This window comes from Clinocottus analis, unplaced genomic scaffold (assembly GCF_023055335.1).
Source record: "Clinocottus analis isolate CAN_PGR_092001 unplaced genomic scaffold, fCliAna1.0.p SCAF_27, whole genome shotgun sequence".
In the NCBI taxonomy this organism is placed as follows: Eukaryota; Metazoa; Chordata; class Actinopteri; order Perciformes; family Cottidae; genus Clinocottus; species Clinocottus analis.
In genome coordinates, this window is record NW_027176009.1 from 1,181,288 (window position 1) to 1,200,771 (window position 19,484).

Below are 19,484 nucleotides of genomic sequence, written 5' to 3' on the forward strand. Positions count from 1 at the left end.
TACAGTTCAAATTATTTACCAACCATTAGAATGACAGTTTGAAATCATGAATATTCAACAAACCATGACCACACAAATATAGTTAACAAAGAGCTTAATTGTCACATATTGACAATCCTGCCATTAAGGCAGAAATGAATGAATTCAAAGTCATACAAATGCAGAAATAACAATACTAATCACCTTTACCTCAATTAGTTAATTACATTACAAAAGACAACTTCCTCAGGCACATTATTATCCCACAAATCGTTTTTACAGTTCAGTGAGGCTTTAGAGTCAATATTTCCTTTTCATTATTGTGTTATTACAGTCACAAAAAACAAAATAAATGTTAATGGAGTAATTCTGTTGCTACTTTTGTTCACCAGCCGGTTGGATTTGGTTACACCGTGACAAAAATAAACTTCTGCCACTGAGATAAACAAAATCTACCAATTATATTTCTAAATATTATATATATTTCTACTTAGTCAATTAATTTTTTTTCCTAAAACAATTTGTTTCTGAAACTGTAATAAACGGTAAGAAAAGAGAAAAATCCAGTTGCATAAATTTCATCATATATGAACCAGAATAACTCAGTCAGCAGGATTTGAATATTGCAGCATATTAACAAAGGATCTATTTAAAGTGTGTGGTTTGAAATGTGTTTTTCCCCTTTATAAGATATCAACCCCACACAGCAGGGAGGGAGAATACTAATTCACATATGCAATGCATATGTGAGCTCATTAAACCCTTGAAAACGGTCATAAATTCACACAACCTGTCATCACAGGTGCTTTTTTACGTTATCTGCAGAGAGCTTTCTGTCCACAAACATTCAGGAGCATACGGACGCACAGAATTGTGTCACCTTTCATTCTAATGACAGGACACGCCGCTTGACAGAGCCACAGCTCAGGAATTGAGGCATTTCGAACACATCAACCCAAAGTGGTTTATTTCCTCACCAGTAAGTCATTGTTAATAATTCCACTGTCTCACATTTGTAGTGTCTGTTGATGCAAGTTAGTCATATTACACCATTATTCACAGGTATGAAGGGTTACCATAGACTTATGAAGAAGAAAGGTTTGTGCATTTTTGTCTTAATGCATACTGCAATTAATAAAGGTTGTAGATAAACTACTTCCTCTTTAATAACATGACAAATGGCAGTGTTCAATCAAATAAAATGTTGGTCCTCGTCAGGGGAAACAACCAAAATGGTTTTGCTGTTGGCTTGTGCCTCACATAAAGCACTCACATATGTGAAACTGTTATTGTAAGGAAAAGAAGAAAAAAGGATGGCATTTCCGTGGCTCATCAGGCACGCAGCAGAAATGAAAAATGAAAGACAAAGAAACTTTACAATGGAATTTCTCTGCAGAAAACATAATTATCCAAAAGTACCAATACTTGATTGTTTTCAGTATCATTAAAGCTATTTGTTTTCCACAAAATAATGATTTCACTACAGATTTTAAGGGCAAATTGTCATTCCTGTTTTTGTTTCCATTCCCCTCAATGATGTCATTGTCTTTAGCTTGTTTAGGATATGCACCCTGTTTACAGCCAACTGTGGGGAGATCAATGGAGACGGCTCCAACATGTTGCAGTATACCATGGCCTCTAGAGTGGCTGACTACGATCAATTTACCACATATAGAGAGACAAAGGCTAAATTACTGCAGACTGGTAAATACCAGAAATAAAATGATATGTGTTAATGTGGCCAGGTTGTGCTTATATATGCAGTGTTGATGTTTCTCAGCCAGGAATCAAGGAGCCAGGGGTCCACTCACAGTTTGGACCGCAGCGGCTTGAGGTACTTGTGGAAGGATTCATGGACCTGGGGAAGGAAGAAGGAATGGAATATTTGGTAAAACTGAAATAATGAGCACGTCATCTCACACACACCTCTTACACCGATGCCAAAATGATTGTTGGCCATACTGTGCACTGATGCAATAGTGTAAGCTTAGATAGTCAGATAAAGCTATTCAAGTCTCTTATCTTCCATTTCTGTAACTGATGGACCGGACTGACTATATATGACAGAAATAGTCACTATACACATACATTATATAGTCATATAATGTTTATATTCTGTAGCAAAATAGTAATGTATCAAATAAGTAACGAATAAAAACCATCACTGTGCAACACTGCTGCCACGCCATAATAAACTTATCTTACAGATGTAACACACATCTTGAGAAACTAAGAAGACATGACAATGCTACCTTATTAAGATTCAGAATTATTTGTCTTCACTGTTACAGTCACATGTCAATTGTTGTTCTTGGTTGGTTGCCAGCCATCAAAAAGACAGGTCTTATCTCATATGAGCCTGTTTGTGTGCAGACTGCTGTGGGAGAAACAGTGGAGTGACTGCAGGAAGCAGGCTTAGCTCGCCGGGGATCAAGTAAGGCCTGCATCCGGTTCTTGTTGCTCACATTTAGCCAACATTGAAGCCTGTTAGTAGATTGTAAGGCCTTAGACCGTAGTGGTAATTAAATCTCATAGACCTAACGAAAAAACATTTTATCTCTATCACCTGCGCCGTGACACTACTTTAATTTCATCCCAGTGAACCTGACTGACCTCTGTGGAGTTTAGCGGTGAGCGGCGAGCCCACTCAAACAAGTTCTCATAGACGTTGCCGTCATATCGTCCCAGGACTGAATTCAGCTTCTTGTCGTGGAAATCAAAGGCATCGACTAGTGCCACAGCGTTGGGCCTCAGCTGAGACAGCAGCTCCTTGATACGAGCAGAAATCTGCAGGACCTGGGGCACATTCAGCAGTCCAGCCTGAAATAAAACGGATGGAGATGTGGATGAAATTGAGCTGCTGGACTTCACTCAGCCGTCCTAAAAGTGAGAAAACAGCAGGAGCGATAGCAGGTTGTTAAACAAAACATGAAGTCTTATATTTCATTTTCCATTTACAGCTTAGCTGATCTAATTTTTTTTTCTTTACCCGCCGCCCAGTCATAATAACTTGACACACAACGAACCCCATTTTGTTAGCGAGGAGACAAAGACGGAATTGAGGATGATATTTAATATGGAAGGAATTAGACGGTAAAACTGACCACCAGCAAATAACTGGGGAAGCTTTGCACAATAACAATCTGTAACATCTCCGATACGATAGAACTGTTCTGACCTGTAGGAAGTCTCCAGAGTTCTTTGTGATGCCATGTAGGGCATACAGCAGAGCAAGGGTCGACATCACCGAGTGTATTGCTGTGTCACTGACCTCCCCAAGCTTGTCAGTAAAGAGCTTCACTACGACATAGTGACAGTGGGCCTGGAGACAAAATAAAACAGGGGGAAGGAAAAAAAGAAAAAGCAGAAAGGAGAAGGACATGAGCAGGATCTGAGTTTGACTTCAGACTGCATCACAACAAATGACATTGGCTTGGAAGCTTAGCATCCATCTATAATTACCTTTATAAAGTCCAAGCCATGTCTGTGTATCACAGACTATGGAAGGTTATAAACTGTGAGACAGACAGACTAGATAATAGACTAAACTGAACTTACATCTGAAGCTCTGACCAGGTCAATAGCACTGTTGTTCCAGGCATCCTCCTGGCTCTTCCTCTGCTGCAACTCCTGCTGGATGCTCTTAGCTGCCAGATCAACCAGACTACAAACACACACATTATCTGAATCAACCAAAGATGCCATCAATAAAAACATTAAAAGACTTTTTACCTTCTTCAGTTTTAACATGGCAACAAACTTTGGATTTTAAAAAACGGCAGTTTATCCCTTTACTTTTTTCTCTACTTTAAATTCCCACTGAAATCGGGAACATCTTATGAAATAAGAAGCTATAATTTTTTTTAATGGAAAGAATATTTTAAAAAAAAGGAGCCTGATCAGAAATACAGAATGAACAATTACTAACACGCAACTGTCCTCTATCCCTCTAATGTCTGAAGTGGCTGTTTTGTGCTCGCCACACAGCTGACACTGACTGGCAATTTAATTTGGATGTGACTAAGGCAGAAGGTATGCAGGGATTTGATCAGAGCTACATAATCTGTCAGTGACAGTAAAATAGACAAAGGCAAAAATATGGTTGACAACAGTGAACAGCCGATCAGCACAGATACTCTTTGCGAAAATGAATTAGACTATAGGGGTGAAACATGTTGACAACTGAAGGTCTGGCCAACAGCAACACCTAACATTACAATCTAACAGTGTGACACAGCAGCAGACAAAAAGCTTTACACATACATTTACATTTTGGGCATTTAACAAATAACCAATATCCAAACATTGAAAGGCAAATCTTTAAATCTTTACATCATACATTACATGCAACCATGAGCCAAGAGTGGAGGGATCAGAGCAGCAGTACATTGAGAAAGGATAATAAATGGAATTAAAAGAACATTCATTTAGTTCTTTAACATAAACCTACATTACAAATGTGTACAATTCAAAACGTGGAAAACAATGTGAAATGATAAAAGGCATTAAGTAACTAGATAATTTGCTCCAGTGCTCGTGTCTCTTACATGGCAGCTCGCTGTTTGTAGACCTCCACCAGGCTAGCCAGGTCATTAACGTCCACCACGGTTGGTCTGGCTGCGACGGGCTGTGGCTGGACCCTCTGATGCATTGGTTCATTTAGATATGACACAATGCCGCTCAGCTGCTGCCCTTCCTTTGCCTGCCGGTAGCTCTTCATCAGGTATCTGCATTGAGAAACGTCGAAGAGGCACACAAGTGAGAGTTGAACAACTAAAACATGGCTTCACAGGCTGGCGGGTGAACTGTTTTGTGTCCACAGGAACTCAGTTGTACCTAATTACAGTACTTTTTGTGGTACTGTTAAGAACGCAATTCATTTCTTCTTGTCCGATTGTGTATCATTTTACCAACACCAAACCCAAGTGTGGTAGTGCGAGTCAAGTATCAACCTTCTCATTTGTACCAAACACCTTAAGCTTTTGTGTGCGTACTTCATTTTCAGTTATGAGCTCATTGTGTAATTTAACATTTCAGTAACTGTTGGTACAACTCTTGCCGGGAAACATCACAAAAGAGCATTTTTAAACTGACAATTATGGTGTCGTTAGTAAATGGTCATAACAGCTATCGCTTAGGGATCTAAAAGGTCACTGGTGTTTGTTTTTGCAGTGAGAGGAGTGAGGGTGTGCCTGCATTTGTTCTATGATACTGCTGCTGAGTGGCTGTATATTTATGCCTGTGTGTGTTTGTATTTGTCTCTGTGAGAAAAGAGTATAAAAAGCTAAATGTATGTACTTCAGGGAGAGCAGTGCTGTTTGAGTACTTCTACTACAATCAATTCTGGTATTACGCATATGTTAATATAGGTGTGTATGTTACAGCTTAAAGTAGACACAAAGTAAATAGATGATCTCCTTCCTACTGTATGAGCACTATAACAACACAAAAACAAAACACCAAGGCTTTTCCTGGGTGTGTTTGAGTCACAGTTGGGTGGAGAACTTGGTCCTGGGAAGTTGTCATGATTCTGTGGGACGAGTTACCTCGCAGTCTGCAGCATCATGACTGTGTTCTCTCCCTCGTAGGTGCACGTAGGGGTGAACTCTACGTAAATGTCCGGCAACCCGCTGCTGCGGGAGTAGCCGTGGCCGCCACACGACATGCGGCACACCTCGATGGCAGAGTTGGTTGCCCATGTGGTGAAGGCCTTCAGACCCGCAGACAGGGCGTGGAGCTGGAGATTTGAGGGGAAAGGGGGTGAAAAGAGCTTCATGGAAGGCTTAACACTAGTTGACAATACACACATTTAAAATAAAAATGTAAACCAGAATGTCCAGTCAGTACCTCGGGCAGCTCACTGAAGTCTCCCTCGTTGATGTCTCCACTGATGCGGTGGTAGGTCTGTCTCATATACTGGCCAACAAAAGAGAAGGCGTAGGCCATCGCCAGCAAGGGAAACAGCTTGTACTGCTGCGTCTGGTAATCGAGGATCTGAGGCTCTGGCTCTCTGTGGGACACAAACACACAGGTTGGAGTTTGCAGGGTCTCATATACCAGGTTGGACTTACCTTTAATACATCAGGATGTGGTGCGAGATTGAATCATGAAAAACAGTGCTACTTCCATCTCTTGTTGGAATTATGTCGACATTTCTGAACCTCTGACCCCGACCAGCGAGACCACTGGGAATTTTCAGTGCCATAAATTAAAATCTAATTTTGAGCATGACTTAAAGCATGAGTTTCCTTTTCTGTGAGTAATGCAATGTTTGTGCAGATGTTTGTTGAAGTGCACTCATTTGTGTTGACTGACCCCGGCCGGATTTCAGACTGGTGTCGAACAGAACTGTAGCGGATGGCGATGGTGCAGGACTTGGCGAGAGCTCGGAACGACTCGCCTACAATCATGGAGCGGATGAACACCATGGTGCCGTAGGTCAGCTTGGCGCTTGGTGGCTTCACATAGGTTCCATCTGGCTCCACCTGGTGGAGAGACAGTCATTCTAACTGCAGCTGCCTTTAGGAGCAAACATCGCACTATAAATGCAACATGCTGCATACACTCAGTTTATTATGGCAGCAGTTTATGAGGCACTCCCAGATAAAAAAAATAAGGCCGTCTAATACAACAGTGCTAGAATAAATGCTACCTTCATGAACGGGGTAATGTTCAGTTTTTGTTTGACAGAGATGTTGACTCAGTACACTTCATCAGCAAAATTATCGGCTTTTTGTATTTGAAACCAATTCATCTGTATCTTCCAGTGCTATGCAGCTAAATCAAGTGCTCCTCAGTTCCAGGACATCAACTTACAAGGACTGGAGCAAAAGTATTGTTTTGCAGTCTTAAATTGTGCAAAGTGCAACTGCGAACGCGTTGTCTTCACGAGAGGGAAGATCTTTTGTTTCAGCCAGTCCGTTTATATTAATGATTGGAGGCTAAATAAACTAAACATCTATGCGTATAATTCACTCCAATCCCACAATAACATCCTCTAAAATGATAAGAAAGTTGAATCAACACCTCTCTAAAAAAGTTTAAACAACATCTAAATGGCCTTTGAGTTTAGCAATAGGTGTTATTACGCTGTCAGCAATCGTTCCAAACAAGAAGACCAAATTTCAGAAACAAGAATTATCTAATCAACCTAAACCTGGTCTAAGGGAAGCTATCAACTCAAATGTCTCCCATCACCTTGGCAAATTTCATCAGCATGTTATCCCGTGGGATTCGCACGTTCTCCAGTTTCAGGTAGCCGTTGTCAACTTCATTGAAGCCAAACTTGGGGCCGATATCTCCAACCACAATACCTAAGAGAGACAAAAAAGGGAGGTAGAGACTGAAAGGTAAATGAGCGACATTAGCACCAACTCCAGAGACATACGGTACTGCAGACGATGGTTACCTGGCAGGGGAATGTGTGTCTCCATCTCGCGGATGGGTACGATGAAAGCATGCAGGCCGTGGCAATTTCCCTGAGTATAAAGCTGGGCGAGCACTATGGCATGGTTGGAGGTCTTTCCAACTAGAAAGAGAAGGAGTGTGAGAGTTTAACTGTGTTTGTTCTGAACGGCATTGAGGTTTTCCTTAGCATAAAAAAAAGCAGCGCAACATCTCGATGAAAACAAGACATATTCCTTTCAGAAATTCTGGTATTATTCCAATTCCAGGCTGCAAAATAACTCCAGTCCTGCAGAGACGTGACAATGGGAGTGTACTTACGTCCTCCAGGCCACCATTTGATGGAGCTGACTGTGGGACTGTTCAAGACAAACTCCTGCGTGGCTGGGTCATATGTGGCTGTGGTCTCTAGCCCCCTGAGGTGTGTACCTAGAGAGACGTCACGTCGAAGCCCACCACGCGCACACACACAGTTGAAAAGACGAAATTAACTCATGGGACATTAGCAACCTGAAGATTAATAAATGAATTATATAAAACTTGCATCAAAACATACACACATAAAAAGATAACTCAAAATATCAAATGATATAATGGATAGAAGACATGTTTATCCCTTGACAATTTGAAATATGCATTTATAGGTATCTGAATTCTTTAAAATAAAAAAAACACAATGAATGAAGCCAACATAAGGAGCAAAGTGGTGTACGTTGTAGGTGTTTGACAGATCTAAACGCATACGCAACAATCATATTTTAAGATAATTCAACTCGTGGGGTATCTATGTCATGCCATATGCTTATAGCCTCGGAGTTTCAATCTAAAAGAAACAAAACAGGTCTGGCTGGTTCAATCAAACTGGAATGTGTTGCTATACTGGTATGCAACTTAAGCCAGATGCTAAAACAAACACTTACAAACTATCTAAGACTGTTAGTAAAAGAAACACATCTGTCATAAACACACAAAAAGGGATGTTAATAGTATAAGAAAGGAAGTTTGTCGGGAAGCATAACGCCAAGTGACAGATTCTCTCGGGTTTGGGCATGCACGTCAAAAGGAAAATCTAATTTTGTAGAAACATGTAATAACTTTCTACTTGTCCAGTGGGTCAACTGACACAAGTGGTCGGACGGGTTGTAAATATGTTTATTCATATCAAATATTTGACCTACTTCTGGTTGCGTTTATCATTAAGTTAACATGTAGCAGCTTAGAAAATGATATTAAACTTGGGATTTGTTTATGTTTCTGTCCATTTGTGTAGCTTTGCCTACCCGACTGAATTTATTTTGATTCTACACAAGGAAAACATGATGTAGAAGAAGTTAAAACACTTGAGTCAAGCAAACAATAAAACTTCTCAGATAATGGGAAGTTTTAGTATGAATATAAAATTGAGTCTTAAACAATGTCCTAAACAATACTTCAGTCTATTGCCAGTAATAAAGTAACCAAATAATCCTGGTCTGCTGACCAGAATAAACAGGCCTGATACTTTGGACTGCTCTGTTCATTTTACCGTGGCCCATCTCAGTCTGCGCGTAGGTGCCGATGATCTCTAGATTCCATGCAGGCATGAAGAAACGGTCCATCTGCTCTGGGGTGGCCTGGTTGAGCATTGTGGGCAGGAACATCCCCAGATGGAGATCCAAGGGCTCTGGCCTGTCTGGGTGCACACAGCTACGGCCACGCAGGACAGAGGCAAACGGACAAGAGAAGCAGGTGGTAATGCGGAGAGAGCAAGGAGGGAGATGCTTACGGCATTTTTGAGGTAGGCAACGTGGAAAGTTGGAACCATGTAAGTGCAGATAAATGGAGGGGAGGATGTTGGATTACATATGTTGAAGAATTTATATGGTGCAGATGAGGAAGAAGCGAAGGAAGAGATAAAGACAGAAGTTGTGCGGTAGGAAAGCAGTGAAGGCAGAAGAGACAAATTAAAACAGCTTTTGAGCATATCATGCATATTGATTTGATGGTGTGGTCACAACTTGGCACGAAGATTTGGGGACATTTAATGATATGGATATTGTGATTTCACTATTATCTGATGTTTTCTCAACAAAACAATTTATAAAGAAAACAAATCAGCAGATTTCTCCATAATGAAAGCAATTGTTAGTTGTAGCTCCAAACAAGTGTTCATTAAAGACAGTGTCATCGGGTTTAAACTTTCAGTGTAGGTTTCCCCAGATGAACAAATCATCACAGCCTACAATCTCTGAAATTACAAAGAGACATTGAGAAGTTAGAACTTAGCCTCAATATGGGATCCCACACCACATATCTCTACCTGCTTTTAATGCGAGATTGCGTGAAGGGGCCAAAAAAAAAATAATAATAAAATCATTATCGAGTCTACGCTAATTCACACACCAGAAGTTCTCCACCACTCCAGTTGTCAACAGCGAAACAAAAGACATGATTAGGAATAAATTACGGATTAAAATCATTTAGAAAATGAATCAATTAATTGCAAAAGTTATGGAAAATAATCAAGACACCATTAGTGCATTATCATAACATAAAGAAGAGAGAGCTGTGAGTAGGAAAGCAGAGGAACTACCGAATGTAGATGGGAATACGTTTTAGAAAGGACGAGATGAAACTAACATATCTTCTTTTAAGATACTACGAACCCTAAAGGCGTAAGGGACCACTAGAGGAGCATTGTTAGTAACGCAGCTACAGTCTTGTTAAAACATAATGAAACTTATGGACGCAATTGTCAGGACACTCATGCAACTACTACTGATTTGGCTCTGTCAAACACATACAAGAAGTCACCAGAAATGCTCCAGAAACGCCAGTTTTCCCAACACCTGCTCGAACAGGCCTCTTTTTTGACTGCCCCGAATATCATTTTGGCTCAACATTGAAAAACACAAATGCCAATTTGTGCCATTTTATAAAACGGCACGATGAAGTATTTGAGGGCCTTCAACAACAAGTAAATAAATTACGGGCTAAGTCCAGGACTGACCATGACCCATTTCAGTTTGGGCATACGTGCCCACGGCCTGGAAGGACTCTGCCAGAGGTAACCATTTCCTGGACTGCTGAGGGTCACACTGGCTGTACAGGGTCGGGAGGAACATGACAAAGTGTAGCCCCATGGCCTCATGGTGGTTGCCATTGACCATACTGGGTGAAGGGAAGGTATAGGATACAAAACTTAAGTTCAGATTTGCCATTTCTCCAACATTGTGTAACTGATGTATTTGCTCACTCACTTATGCCGTGGAAGCATTTTGCACTTTTTTTTATAGCTTGGATCAAGTGTATCTCACACATACAATGTAGTAACATGCCTGGTCTCTGTTGTTTTGAGGTACTTTATCACTGAGACTGCATAAGGCGTATTTGTCTTAGTTACAATATCTTTCAGAACATCATTCTGGAATAAAATATCAAATTAATACTAGGACTAATGGCAAGTATTAATGTGACCCCCATATATCCTATCCTAACATGCAGCCACAAAAAAATGATGATTTTGAAAAACAGTCTAGTAGAAAGCTTGGGAGGAAAACCTAAAAAAAAAGAAAAAAGAAGCACTATCGATTATCTATTACACGGCATGACATTGTGCAGCAAGTGACTGCTGCGAGCTTGCATGTTGTACCTTTTGACACGATTTTAATCTTAAGCTGAACTTTGCTCCGACTGCATTCATTGACCTCAGGCTACACACACACAAATGGTTAATCGAGTGCCGATAAATGTTACACATTTTCTCCACGTAATGCCTGACCCATCCTGCTGTTTAGTCATGAGAGGACAGTTATGAAACTGGTTTCAAAAACATGGTCCACCACTATAAATGGCTGTTCTTGCATCGTGACAACCTTAGTTTGGTACGTGAAAACTAACATTGTCAATGCAACTTTGTACATCAGTTCAAGCGTTTATTGCTTGCTAAATGTGACTTGAGTGATAATAGAGCACACTATGATTGCGATCATAAACCCATCTGGATCTAAGCCAGTTAAATGTCCTCATGTCGACTTGTTACCACATACTTCTTGTAGCAGTAGATCTCGTCTGGGTCGGCAATGCCGTACTCTCTGAGCTTCAGGATCATTTGGGCACTTTTTTTAACAGCCTGGTCATAGCGCTCACTGCGAGACAGGAAGTTTGGGTCCTCCTCCTTAAAGTCCGGGTCACTGAAAACCATCGACTCTACAGTGGATGGTGGAAATGAAATCAGAAATGTATATTTTAGTGAAACTGCTGCTCCAGTCTACACAACACATATAGTCAAGTTTAAATGGACATTCCTCAAATTAAGTGTAACCATGTGTGACAATGTTTATTAAGATTTAAAATGTGTATCAAATGGGATAACAAGTAAATACAGTAGGTTGTTAGAAAAATACCGATTGGCCATCACTTTATATATATTGTGACTTATGGTTCAATTACCATGACTTCCACCTGTTCCAACAACATTCAACCTTTTAGTCATACAAGGTGAGGGCAGCCTAACTCTAAAAAGCAATAAATAAACATTTTGAAATTTTCTAAAGTTATGTGTGTTGGATTTTTTTAAGCTGATTGATTGAAAGGGTTTTTCCCAAGTGCAAAATAACTGTAATGTATACAGTACATTCATTCTTAAATAGCTGTGTCACAATCAACGGGATGGATCCTGCAAAATCCACATTACATCATATTTCATCTTACAACAGTCAATAAGGGACGCCTGCTTTTGTCAGAATTTATATTGTGTTTCCTTCAACTTTCTGTAACTCTAATGTACGTTAATCAGTTCAGTGGAGTGAACTCGTTAATTAGTCAATGGACCGAAAATGTATAAACTAGATAATTGATTAATATTTGTGTCATTTTTTAGAAAATACATTTGTTTAAATCTCTAGTTGCAGGGTCAATGACGGCATCATTTGTGGGTCTTCTTGCTCTTTTAAAATTGTAGGTAATATTTTTGGGGTATGGACCTTTCTCATAACTCTTTTGGACCTTTCACAGAAAAAAAACATTGAACCATGAATTGAGAAAATAATTGAATGAATAATGTAAACTTTCATTTTTAGATACTTGTAGGTTTCATTAAAGATCTTTGCATCTTTAGGTTCAACGCACGTCACAAATAAATTAAAGCTGATTTAAGAATACATGCAGAAATAGAAAATTAGATAAATAAAGTAACACAATAAGATAACACATTTTAAAATGTGTGTACACACTTTGGTACACATTCAAAAATCTGTTACAGATGAAAATAAATACAAATGGTGTTATTTTTTTTCAGCTGTAACGTTACATAACTGGACACAACACAAAATGTATCAACTCACGTCACTTTCTGTGTACGCCACATGTACCTTTGAGGTACATCACTCCGACATACCTAACTTTAGACGTATCCCCTTACATTGATATTAGGGTGAGATAGTTTCCTAAATAACGTAGTTAAACTTTGGTTCCGTCCAGGACAAGCAGAGCGCCACCTAGCAGCTAAAGACAGCAGAGCTGTTAGCCAACAGCCAGGGAAAGCAGTTGCTAGCAGTTAGCTCCCTTTTCCTCCACAGTGTTATATCCTTTTATCATCAGCGTCATCCTCATATCAAGGTGTCAATGCCGGCGCTAACGAGCGCAACAACTCCTCGCACTACCGGGCGAAGTAGGCATCTCAAACTCACCAATTTCTCGCCGTCTTCTGGTCTTTTCAGGCCCCCCGTCCAGAAGGTGGGTCAGTTTCTCGACGTCAAAAGTGGCGTTTTGCCGCTCTCTCGTAATGTCAGGATTCATGGTTCTGTATCAGTGTGGAAACCACGTCTATGCCGCACTGGGGAAAGTATAATGACAAAAGTGTTGTATAACCTGCTGCAACCTCAACCTGACGAGTGCCTATCGCTCGGCCTACTCCTGACGCATGCGCAGAGCGGTTGACGTCATGTGACATATAACCCGGTAGTGGCCATGCCAGACTAGGAAGTACACCGACCTCCACAACTATTTACCACCAACTTTACCCACGTTGTTCAACTATTTCAGGTGTATCTTTCCACTGACGTCATGCTTCCCGCAGCTGCAGCTTTTTATTTCCCTTGGGAGGTAAACTCAGTGCAGGAGGGAGAATCAGTGAGAGTCTTTGGCAGGTGTGTTTTGTTTCAGACTATGATCTTTTTTGATGCTCTGACTAGAAAATACAATTTCTGTTTTGCAACGAGTTTGTTTAGTACTAGTCCATATCTGCGTTATGAGATAATAGTGGCTGAAGAAGCAATTTAGGTTTGACAAGTCAAAGTACAGTAATTGCATTTAATTCTGGTTTAATGTGATATGAATGAAGAAAAGGCTGTGCAATAATCCTTTACTGGGTTGTCACAAATTGATGAATACTTTGTTCAAACTGTCCCTAGTGTCTACTTGTTAATTCAGTCCAGGTATTTCTTTACCCTGGTTTAATGTGGTATGGATGAAGAGAAATCAACAATAAAGTGCAATCATCCTTTTTTTTTCTTCCATTTTCACAAAAAAGAACAAAGGTGTCACAGATCTGAGGCTGTATTAAACAGTCCTTAGACAAATTAAACAAACTGAAGCTGATGTTTCTACTCTGTGGGGTGTAATGCAGCATAATATTGGATGGTCACATGTAGTAAATACATACGAATACACCTGAAAAAAAGATGAAATTGTATCATTTGACTTGTACATTAAACATTCCTGTTTAATTTTCCAGACTTGTCTGCTATCAGCCTGAGGAGTCCAGGGCTACGCTGTCAGCGCAGCATGCTTCAAAAGAGCACAATGTGGCGGTTCACACGATGTTTGTGGAGCCTTTTAATCCAATAATTGGGGCCCAGTACATCGTTCTGGGTGAGATTGAAAATACTGAAGGTAAGAAAAAGGACCTGTCGTGGCATAGGAATGCTGAATATTATTACCCCTCGTTTTTCTTGGGTCCACACACAATTTAAAAACTGACTGGCCTTTGGTAAGTAGTAAAGGGAAAGTTAAGTGTTAATAAAAATACATCTATCTTGTTTTAAATATATATATAATATTTTATTAAACAGCTACCAGATTAAACAATGGTTGAAATAGAACTAGAAGTTAAAGCTCTACAACTCTTTAAATACTAATGTTTTTATGCCTCCCATTCCCGTCATTAAATCTTGATCTCTGGGTTCATGTCAACACGACCAGGACTCTCAGGCCTCTCTGGCCTGCCTTCATCTGCATCTTCTCCATCTCACAGGGGTTGGAGCGATGGTCCGTGCCCGGGTGCTGAACTGCGTTGACGGAGTCAACCTTGCCCTTCTACAGAAAGCCATCAACGAGCAAAGGAGCTTCTTTGGGGAGAGGGAGCCCCCATGTGACGATGCACAGGCAACGTGATCAAGGTGCTCAATGAGTAACAGGACTGCATCTCTGCCTCTGACCTTTGTCAAGGTGCACTGGAGTAAAGACTGCTTGTTTGAATACAGTTGCCCATCTGGTCGACCTCTGACCATTACAGTTTGTGTAATTCCTCTCAGGGTTTTCATATTTGAAAATTGTAAACACAAATGAAGGAGTTGTTTTTTTCTGTGTTGCCATTTTACATGGTAACCATGGTAACACGTTTGTGGTCCCATATCATTCACAAATGCTTTACAAGGGTTCCAACATATATGTTACGTAAGGTCACGTGATATTGATTTAAACCAAACTATGGCTATATGAATGAAATGCAAGCCTTTTGAGCACTTTGCACCCTTTAGAGATATGTATTAGATACTTTTTAACTGGGCTGGATCAATTCAGTTCAGCTGGATTTTATTTGTATTTTAATATCATTTTTATCATTAAATAGTTTTATGAATCCATGTTTTAACCATATTAATAAAACTGGTGTGCTCTAATCAAGGATTACGATCTTAAAGTGGACGAGAGCTTATCTATCATTCGACTGGTCCATCAACCAGGAACAATTTTGATTGTTGATTAATTATACCCTAATTTTTCTTTCAAAAATGCTTTCTGGTTCCACGGGTTATAGCTGCAACCAGCATGCTCATTCATGTACACCGGGCGAAATGGATGCTCATTGTTTGTCATTTGATGTCAGGAAGGATATTGTTGTGTTAAGGAGCACACCCTACTCCTGACACACACGTGATGCCTGACTAAAATGAGATTGAATCTGATTTACATTCTTAAAAGTAAATGTTGAGAAGCTTGTACCGGTGTGTTTTATTAAGAAAGTGAGGGAGTCCATGCTCTTTAACCATTATAATTTACATTTATTGATATGCGCTACTTCATAAAGTATCAAACCAGACTGAGTTTAAAGTCAACAGTGTCAAGGATAGCCCATGAGTAATACAGAATAAAATCTTTTTTTTTGTAAAAAGCATTGCACCTTGTCCCAGTGTCCCTAATAAAACAATAACATCAAAGATAAACTGCATTTATAATCTCTGTTTTTAAATTAAATGAAAAAAAACATTTGCCCACATCAGACATGTTTGGTAAACAAAGGCAACACTGCAGCAACAACAACTTTGGCTAGACAGAAAGCTTTGCATTAGAAGACTTTTCCTGAGTCAAAATGTACATCGTAATTAATGTATGGATTTACCATAATCAAAATTATTACCACATGACTCCATAGACTAAATAACTCCAATACGTTGTAAACATATCTAGAATCTTGCATATCTAGTCGAGTTGTAACCAGACTCTTTGGAGGAGGCAGGCATCATTGGTAAGCCTGAAACTGGGTCTTTCTTACAGCGATCCAGAGCTTGTTTGTAACTGATCTTCTCCTTTGTGATGGGGTCTACAATATCCTTGACGTAGCTCGACTCGCTCTGCAGCTCCCTCATCATCGCGCTGTCGATCATTTTGGACCCGATGGCGTCTACGATGCTCACCCTGTCGCCGGTGTTGGGATCGATCAACCCACCCGTGAGGTGCTGTGCCTCCATGTAGTGGATGGCAGTGTCCTTCGGCATCCAGCCTTTCTGAACAGCTTCTCCCACAGACAAGAGCTCTCTGGTCATGGGGACTTCAACACCAGTGTAGGCCTTTTGTGCATTGAGTAGTCTCTGGAGTTGACTTTCCTCAACGAGGCCTCTGAGTGCTGCCTTGCTCACTGTGTACCTCTGATTGTTGCTGATGTCAATGATGCCACCTGTCGATGCCTGAGCCTCCAGAAGTTTTTGGGCGGTGGTCGGGTCGATCAGTTTACGCATGGTGGCGTTGCGTATTGTATAGCAGGTGTCAGTGTTTGTATCTATTATTCCAGCAACTGGGAAGATTTCGTTTTTGGCATTGGAAATGGCTGAGAAGGCTGAGTTTAGTGTACTGCTGGTGGAGTTGTGGATTGAGTTGAACTGAGATGGCTTCTTAGTGTCACCTGCTACCAGCAAGGCAAACTCTGAGATGGGAATCTTGCCTGTTTTGTACTGTTGTAGCTCAGACTCTGTCAGCCGGCCCTGCCTCAGGGCATCTTTGATGGAGTACTGCTTTCCACTCTTGCGATCCTGCAGTACAGATGTCTCCCCATCGGGTCCCAAGGAAGTAATCTCCTCCCAGTCACACTCGAGCTCTTGCAGGTGAATGTACTGTTGGCGATCAATCAGGCCCTGCATGTAGGCATCGTACGGGGACATGTCTTTGCCTGTATCTGGATCCAGAATGGTGATCTTGGTGGAAACATTGGTCTCTTTGGTCCTTGTCTCTGCATGTTCCTCTTTCTGCACGTTCAGCAGAAGCTCCCGGATGGTGCTGTCCCGCTGATGGATCCGGTCTTTTTCGTCCAGGATCTCCCTCTCCAGCCGCTGAGTGTCAGACCCCATCATGATGCTCTTCTGCCTGCTCATCTGCGTTCTCTCGCTCATTAACCTGCTCTGCTGCTTGAAAGACAGGCTGATATCGTGTCTCGAGGCCTCGAGTGTCCTGAGCTCCCGGGTGAGGTTGTCCCTCTCTCTCTGTAAGGCATCTTTGTTCGAATTTAGATTATTCTCCTCTCTTGAAGTGCTAGATTTGTTGGTCATCAGGAAGTTGATTTTCTCATTGAGACGTCTGATTTGAACTTCCATGTCCTGTCTGGTAAATTTGTGTTGAGACACCTGTTCCCTCAGGCGATCCCTCTCGGATTCGACGGCCTGGTCTTTTTCAACACGGACAACCTCTTTGTACACTGTCTTCTCAACAGACTTCTCCCTCTGCAGGACCTCAAGCTTCAGGTTGATGTTACGGATATCTCTCTGGATACGCAGCATGTTGTTGGTTTCCTTGTCCATGTCTGTCCGAAGGCCTGTGGTCAACCTCTCCAGTTTTGGGTCTCTTTCAACCTTCAGTACCTCCTCGACAACAATACTTTCTTCAACAGGAGGTGGGGCATTTTCCAGCTGTCTGATGCGCAGACGGATCTCTTTGAGTTCAAACTCGGCTTGACTCCTCTTTTGGCGCTCATCACTCTCCCTGAGGGTCCTCTCTTTGTCTTCCACCTTTGTTCTCAGCTGTTGCAACTCTAGCTCTAGCTGACGGCGGGTCTGTACTTCTTGATCCAGGTTCCTGCCGAGCTTGTCATGCTCAATCTGCTGCCTTGGGTCCTTCTGTAAACGCAATACCTCCTGCACAACCACTTTCTCCTCAGGCTTCTGCCTCTCCAACAGGATGTATTTGTTTTGAAGATCAAACACCATCTCTTCAGTGTTACGGCGCGCCTGTGCCTCCTCCCGCACATCTCTTCTCAAGCGGTCGGCTTCTTTCTCCAACAGAGGATCAGCTTCGTACTTGATGACCTCTCTGTTGAGGACTTTGGTCTCGATCTTGGACTTCTCAGTCTTCCATTGATCTCTATCTTTCTTGAGCATTGTCACCTGGTCCAGGAGGGAGTTGTATGTGGTGCGTAAATGGTTCACCTGATCATTCAGCCTATGAATCTCTCTCTCATTTTCAGGGCTCCTTTCCTCCTTCACCACCTCTTGAATAACTTCCTTCATCTCCACCTTGGGCTTCTCAGAGCGTAGGATATTCACTTCAGTGGTTATCTTGGTGAGCTCCCTCTCCAGATCAGAGTACTTCTTGTTGGAGTCTTGTATGTCTTTCCTGCATCGCATTATCTCCATCTCTGTGCTGGGGTCTATCCGGTAGATCTCATTGACGATTTCCTTCACCTCAACTTTTGGCCTCCGGTCTTGAACTTCTCGGTAGCGACTGTGGAGCATTGTCACCTCTTTGAACAAGGAGTTGTTTTCAATCTTCTCCTCCTCCAAGCTTGTCCGAATCCTCTTAGATTCAGTGATGAGTTCAGGGTCTTGCTCAATCTTTTTCACCTCCTTAGTGATGACCTTTGGTTTAATGTTAGGAATCAGTCTCTCAAGAGCATTAATCTGGCTCCTCGTCTGGAAGATTTCATCATTAATGAGCTTGATCTTGTTGTTCTCGTCAGAAAGTTCCGTCTCAAATGTCCGCACCGCTTTCAACATCTGCGGGTCCTGTTCCACTTTCACTACTTCTCTCATAACCACCTTCTCTTTGATAGATTGTTTCTTATTTTGGAGAATTGTGACTTCTGTCTTCAACTGAATCTGTTCCCCATCTTTCACCCGAACTTCATCTCTCATCCTTGCTATCTCCTCTCTCACCTTAGCCGCCTCTACATCCAACTGAGGATCTCTCTCATACTCTGTCACCTCTCTGGTCAGCAGTTTCGGTGGCGCGTTTTTGACGCTTTCCTCCAGGATGATGATTTTCTTGTTTAACACCTCAACCTCAGTATGGGTGTTTTGACGCGTAATGGACTCTTCATGCAGTATTTTCTGCAGATCAGTTAAATCGCTTTCCAGTTTTGGGTCACGGTAGTACTGCAGTACTTCTTTCTCCTCAACACGCTCCACTCCTCTGCGACTCTTCAGTGACATCATCCTCTCTTTAAAGGTTCTCAGGTCTACCTCGGTATGAGCTTTCCTCTCCTTCTCTTCGTCTAGCTCTTTCAACAAACTGTCCATTTCAGAAGCACTCTGTTGCTGGCTTTCAAGCTGCACTTGTTGATGTGCCACCAGTTGGACTTTCTCTTCATTCTGCAGCAGAAAAGACAATTAATTGGATGGCAATAAGTTGCAACGAAT

At 41.4% G+C, this 19,484-nt stretch overlaps 3 protein-coding genes across 5 annotated transcripts in view; 1 reads left to right on the forward strand and 2 right to left on the reverse strand.

The window, feature by feature from the left end:
* acox1 (acyl-CoA oxidase 1, palmitoyl) lies at positions 1–13,275 on the reverse strand. Of its 2 annotated transcripts, none has more exons than XM_068592290.1 (14): positions 13,053–13,275; positions 11,412–11,571; positions 8,909–9,069; positions 7,705–7,812; positions 7,388–7,507; positions 7,177–7,292; positions 6,295–6,464; positions 5,827–5,989; positions 5,526–5,716; positions 4,527–4,706; positions 3,538–3,643; positions 3,158–3,301; positions 2,593–2,799; positions 1–1,837 (listed from the first exon to the last, which is right to left on the reverse strand). In XM_068592290.1, the coding sequence occupies exons 1-14, from the start codon at positions 13,159–13,161 to the stop codon at positions 1,787–1,789; spliced, it is 1,986 nt and encodes a 661-aa protein (XP_068448391.1). In that variant the 5' UTR covers positions 13,162–13,275; the 3' UTR covers positions 1–1,786. The 2 variants fall into 2 exon arrangements, with proteins under 2 accessions (XP_068448391.1, XP_068448392.1); XM_068592291.1 differs by lacking the exon at positions 8,909–9,069 and adding an exon at positions 10,373–10,533.
* The window catches only part of ten1 (TEN1 subunit of CST complex), a 7,405-nt gene continuing 817 nt past the window's right edge, over positions 12,897–19,484 (forward strand). Inside the window, exons 1-4 of one of the 2 annotated variants that reach the window (XM_068592294.1) lie at positions 12,897–13,098; positions 13,408–13,511; positions 14,099–14,256; positions 14,618–14,762. In XM_068592294.1, coding sequence (XP_068448395.1) covers positions 12,988–13,098; positions 13,408–13,511; positions 14,099–14,256; positions 14,618–14,757 — 513 coding nt within the window. In that variant the 5' untranslated portion in view covers positions 12,897–12,987 and the 3' untranslated portion in view covers positions 14,758–14,762. Of the gene's footprint in view, positions 13,099–13,407; positions 13,512–14,098; positions 14,257–14,617; positions 15,783–19,484 lie in introns of those variants that run through there. The other variant, XM_068592293.1, reaches the window with a different exon arrangement.
* The window catches only part of evpla (envoplakin a), a 13,973-nt gene continuing 10,078 nt past the window's right edge, over positions 15,590–19,484 (reverse strand). The window contains exon 22 of the mRNA XM_068592295.1: positions 15,590–19,436. Coding sequence (XP_068448396.1) covers positions 16,047–19,436 — 3,390 coding nt within the window. The 3' untranslated portion in view covers positions 15,590–16,046. The remainder of the gene's footprint in view (positions 19,437–19,484) is intronic.

Coding starts and splice junctions, on each gene's coding strand:
- acox1 (XM_068592290.1), bottom strand. CDS start 13,161: ATGAATCCTGACATTACGAGAGAGCGGCAAAACGCCACTTTTGACGTC. Junction 5,717..5,826: donor ACTTCAGTGAGCTGCCCGAG/GTACTGACTGGA, acceptor TCAAATCTCCAG/CTCCACGCCCTGTCTGCGGG. Junction 1,838..2,592: donor CACCGCTAAACTCCACAGAG/GTCAGTCAGGTT, acceptor TTCCTTCCCCAG/GTCCATGAATCCTTCCACAA.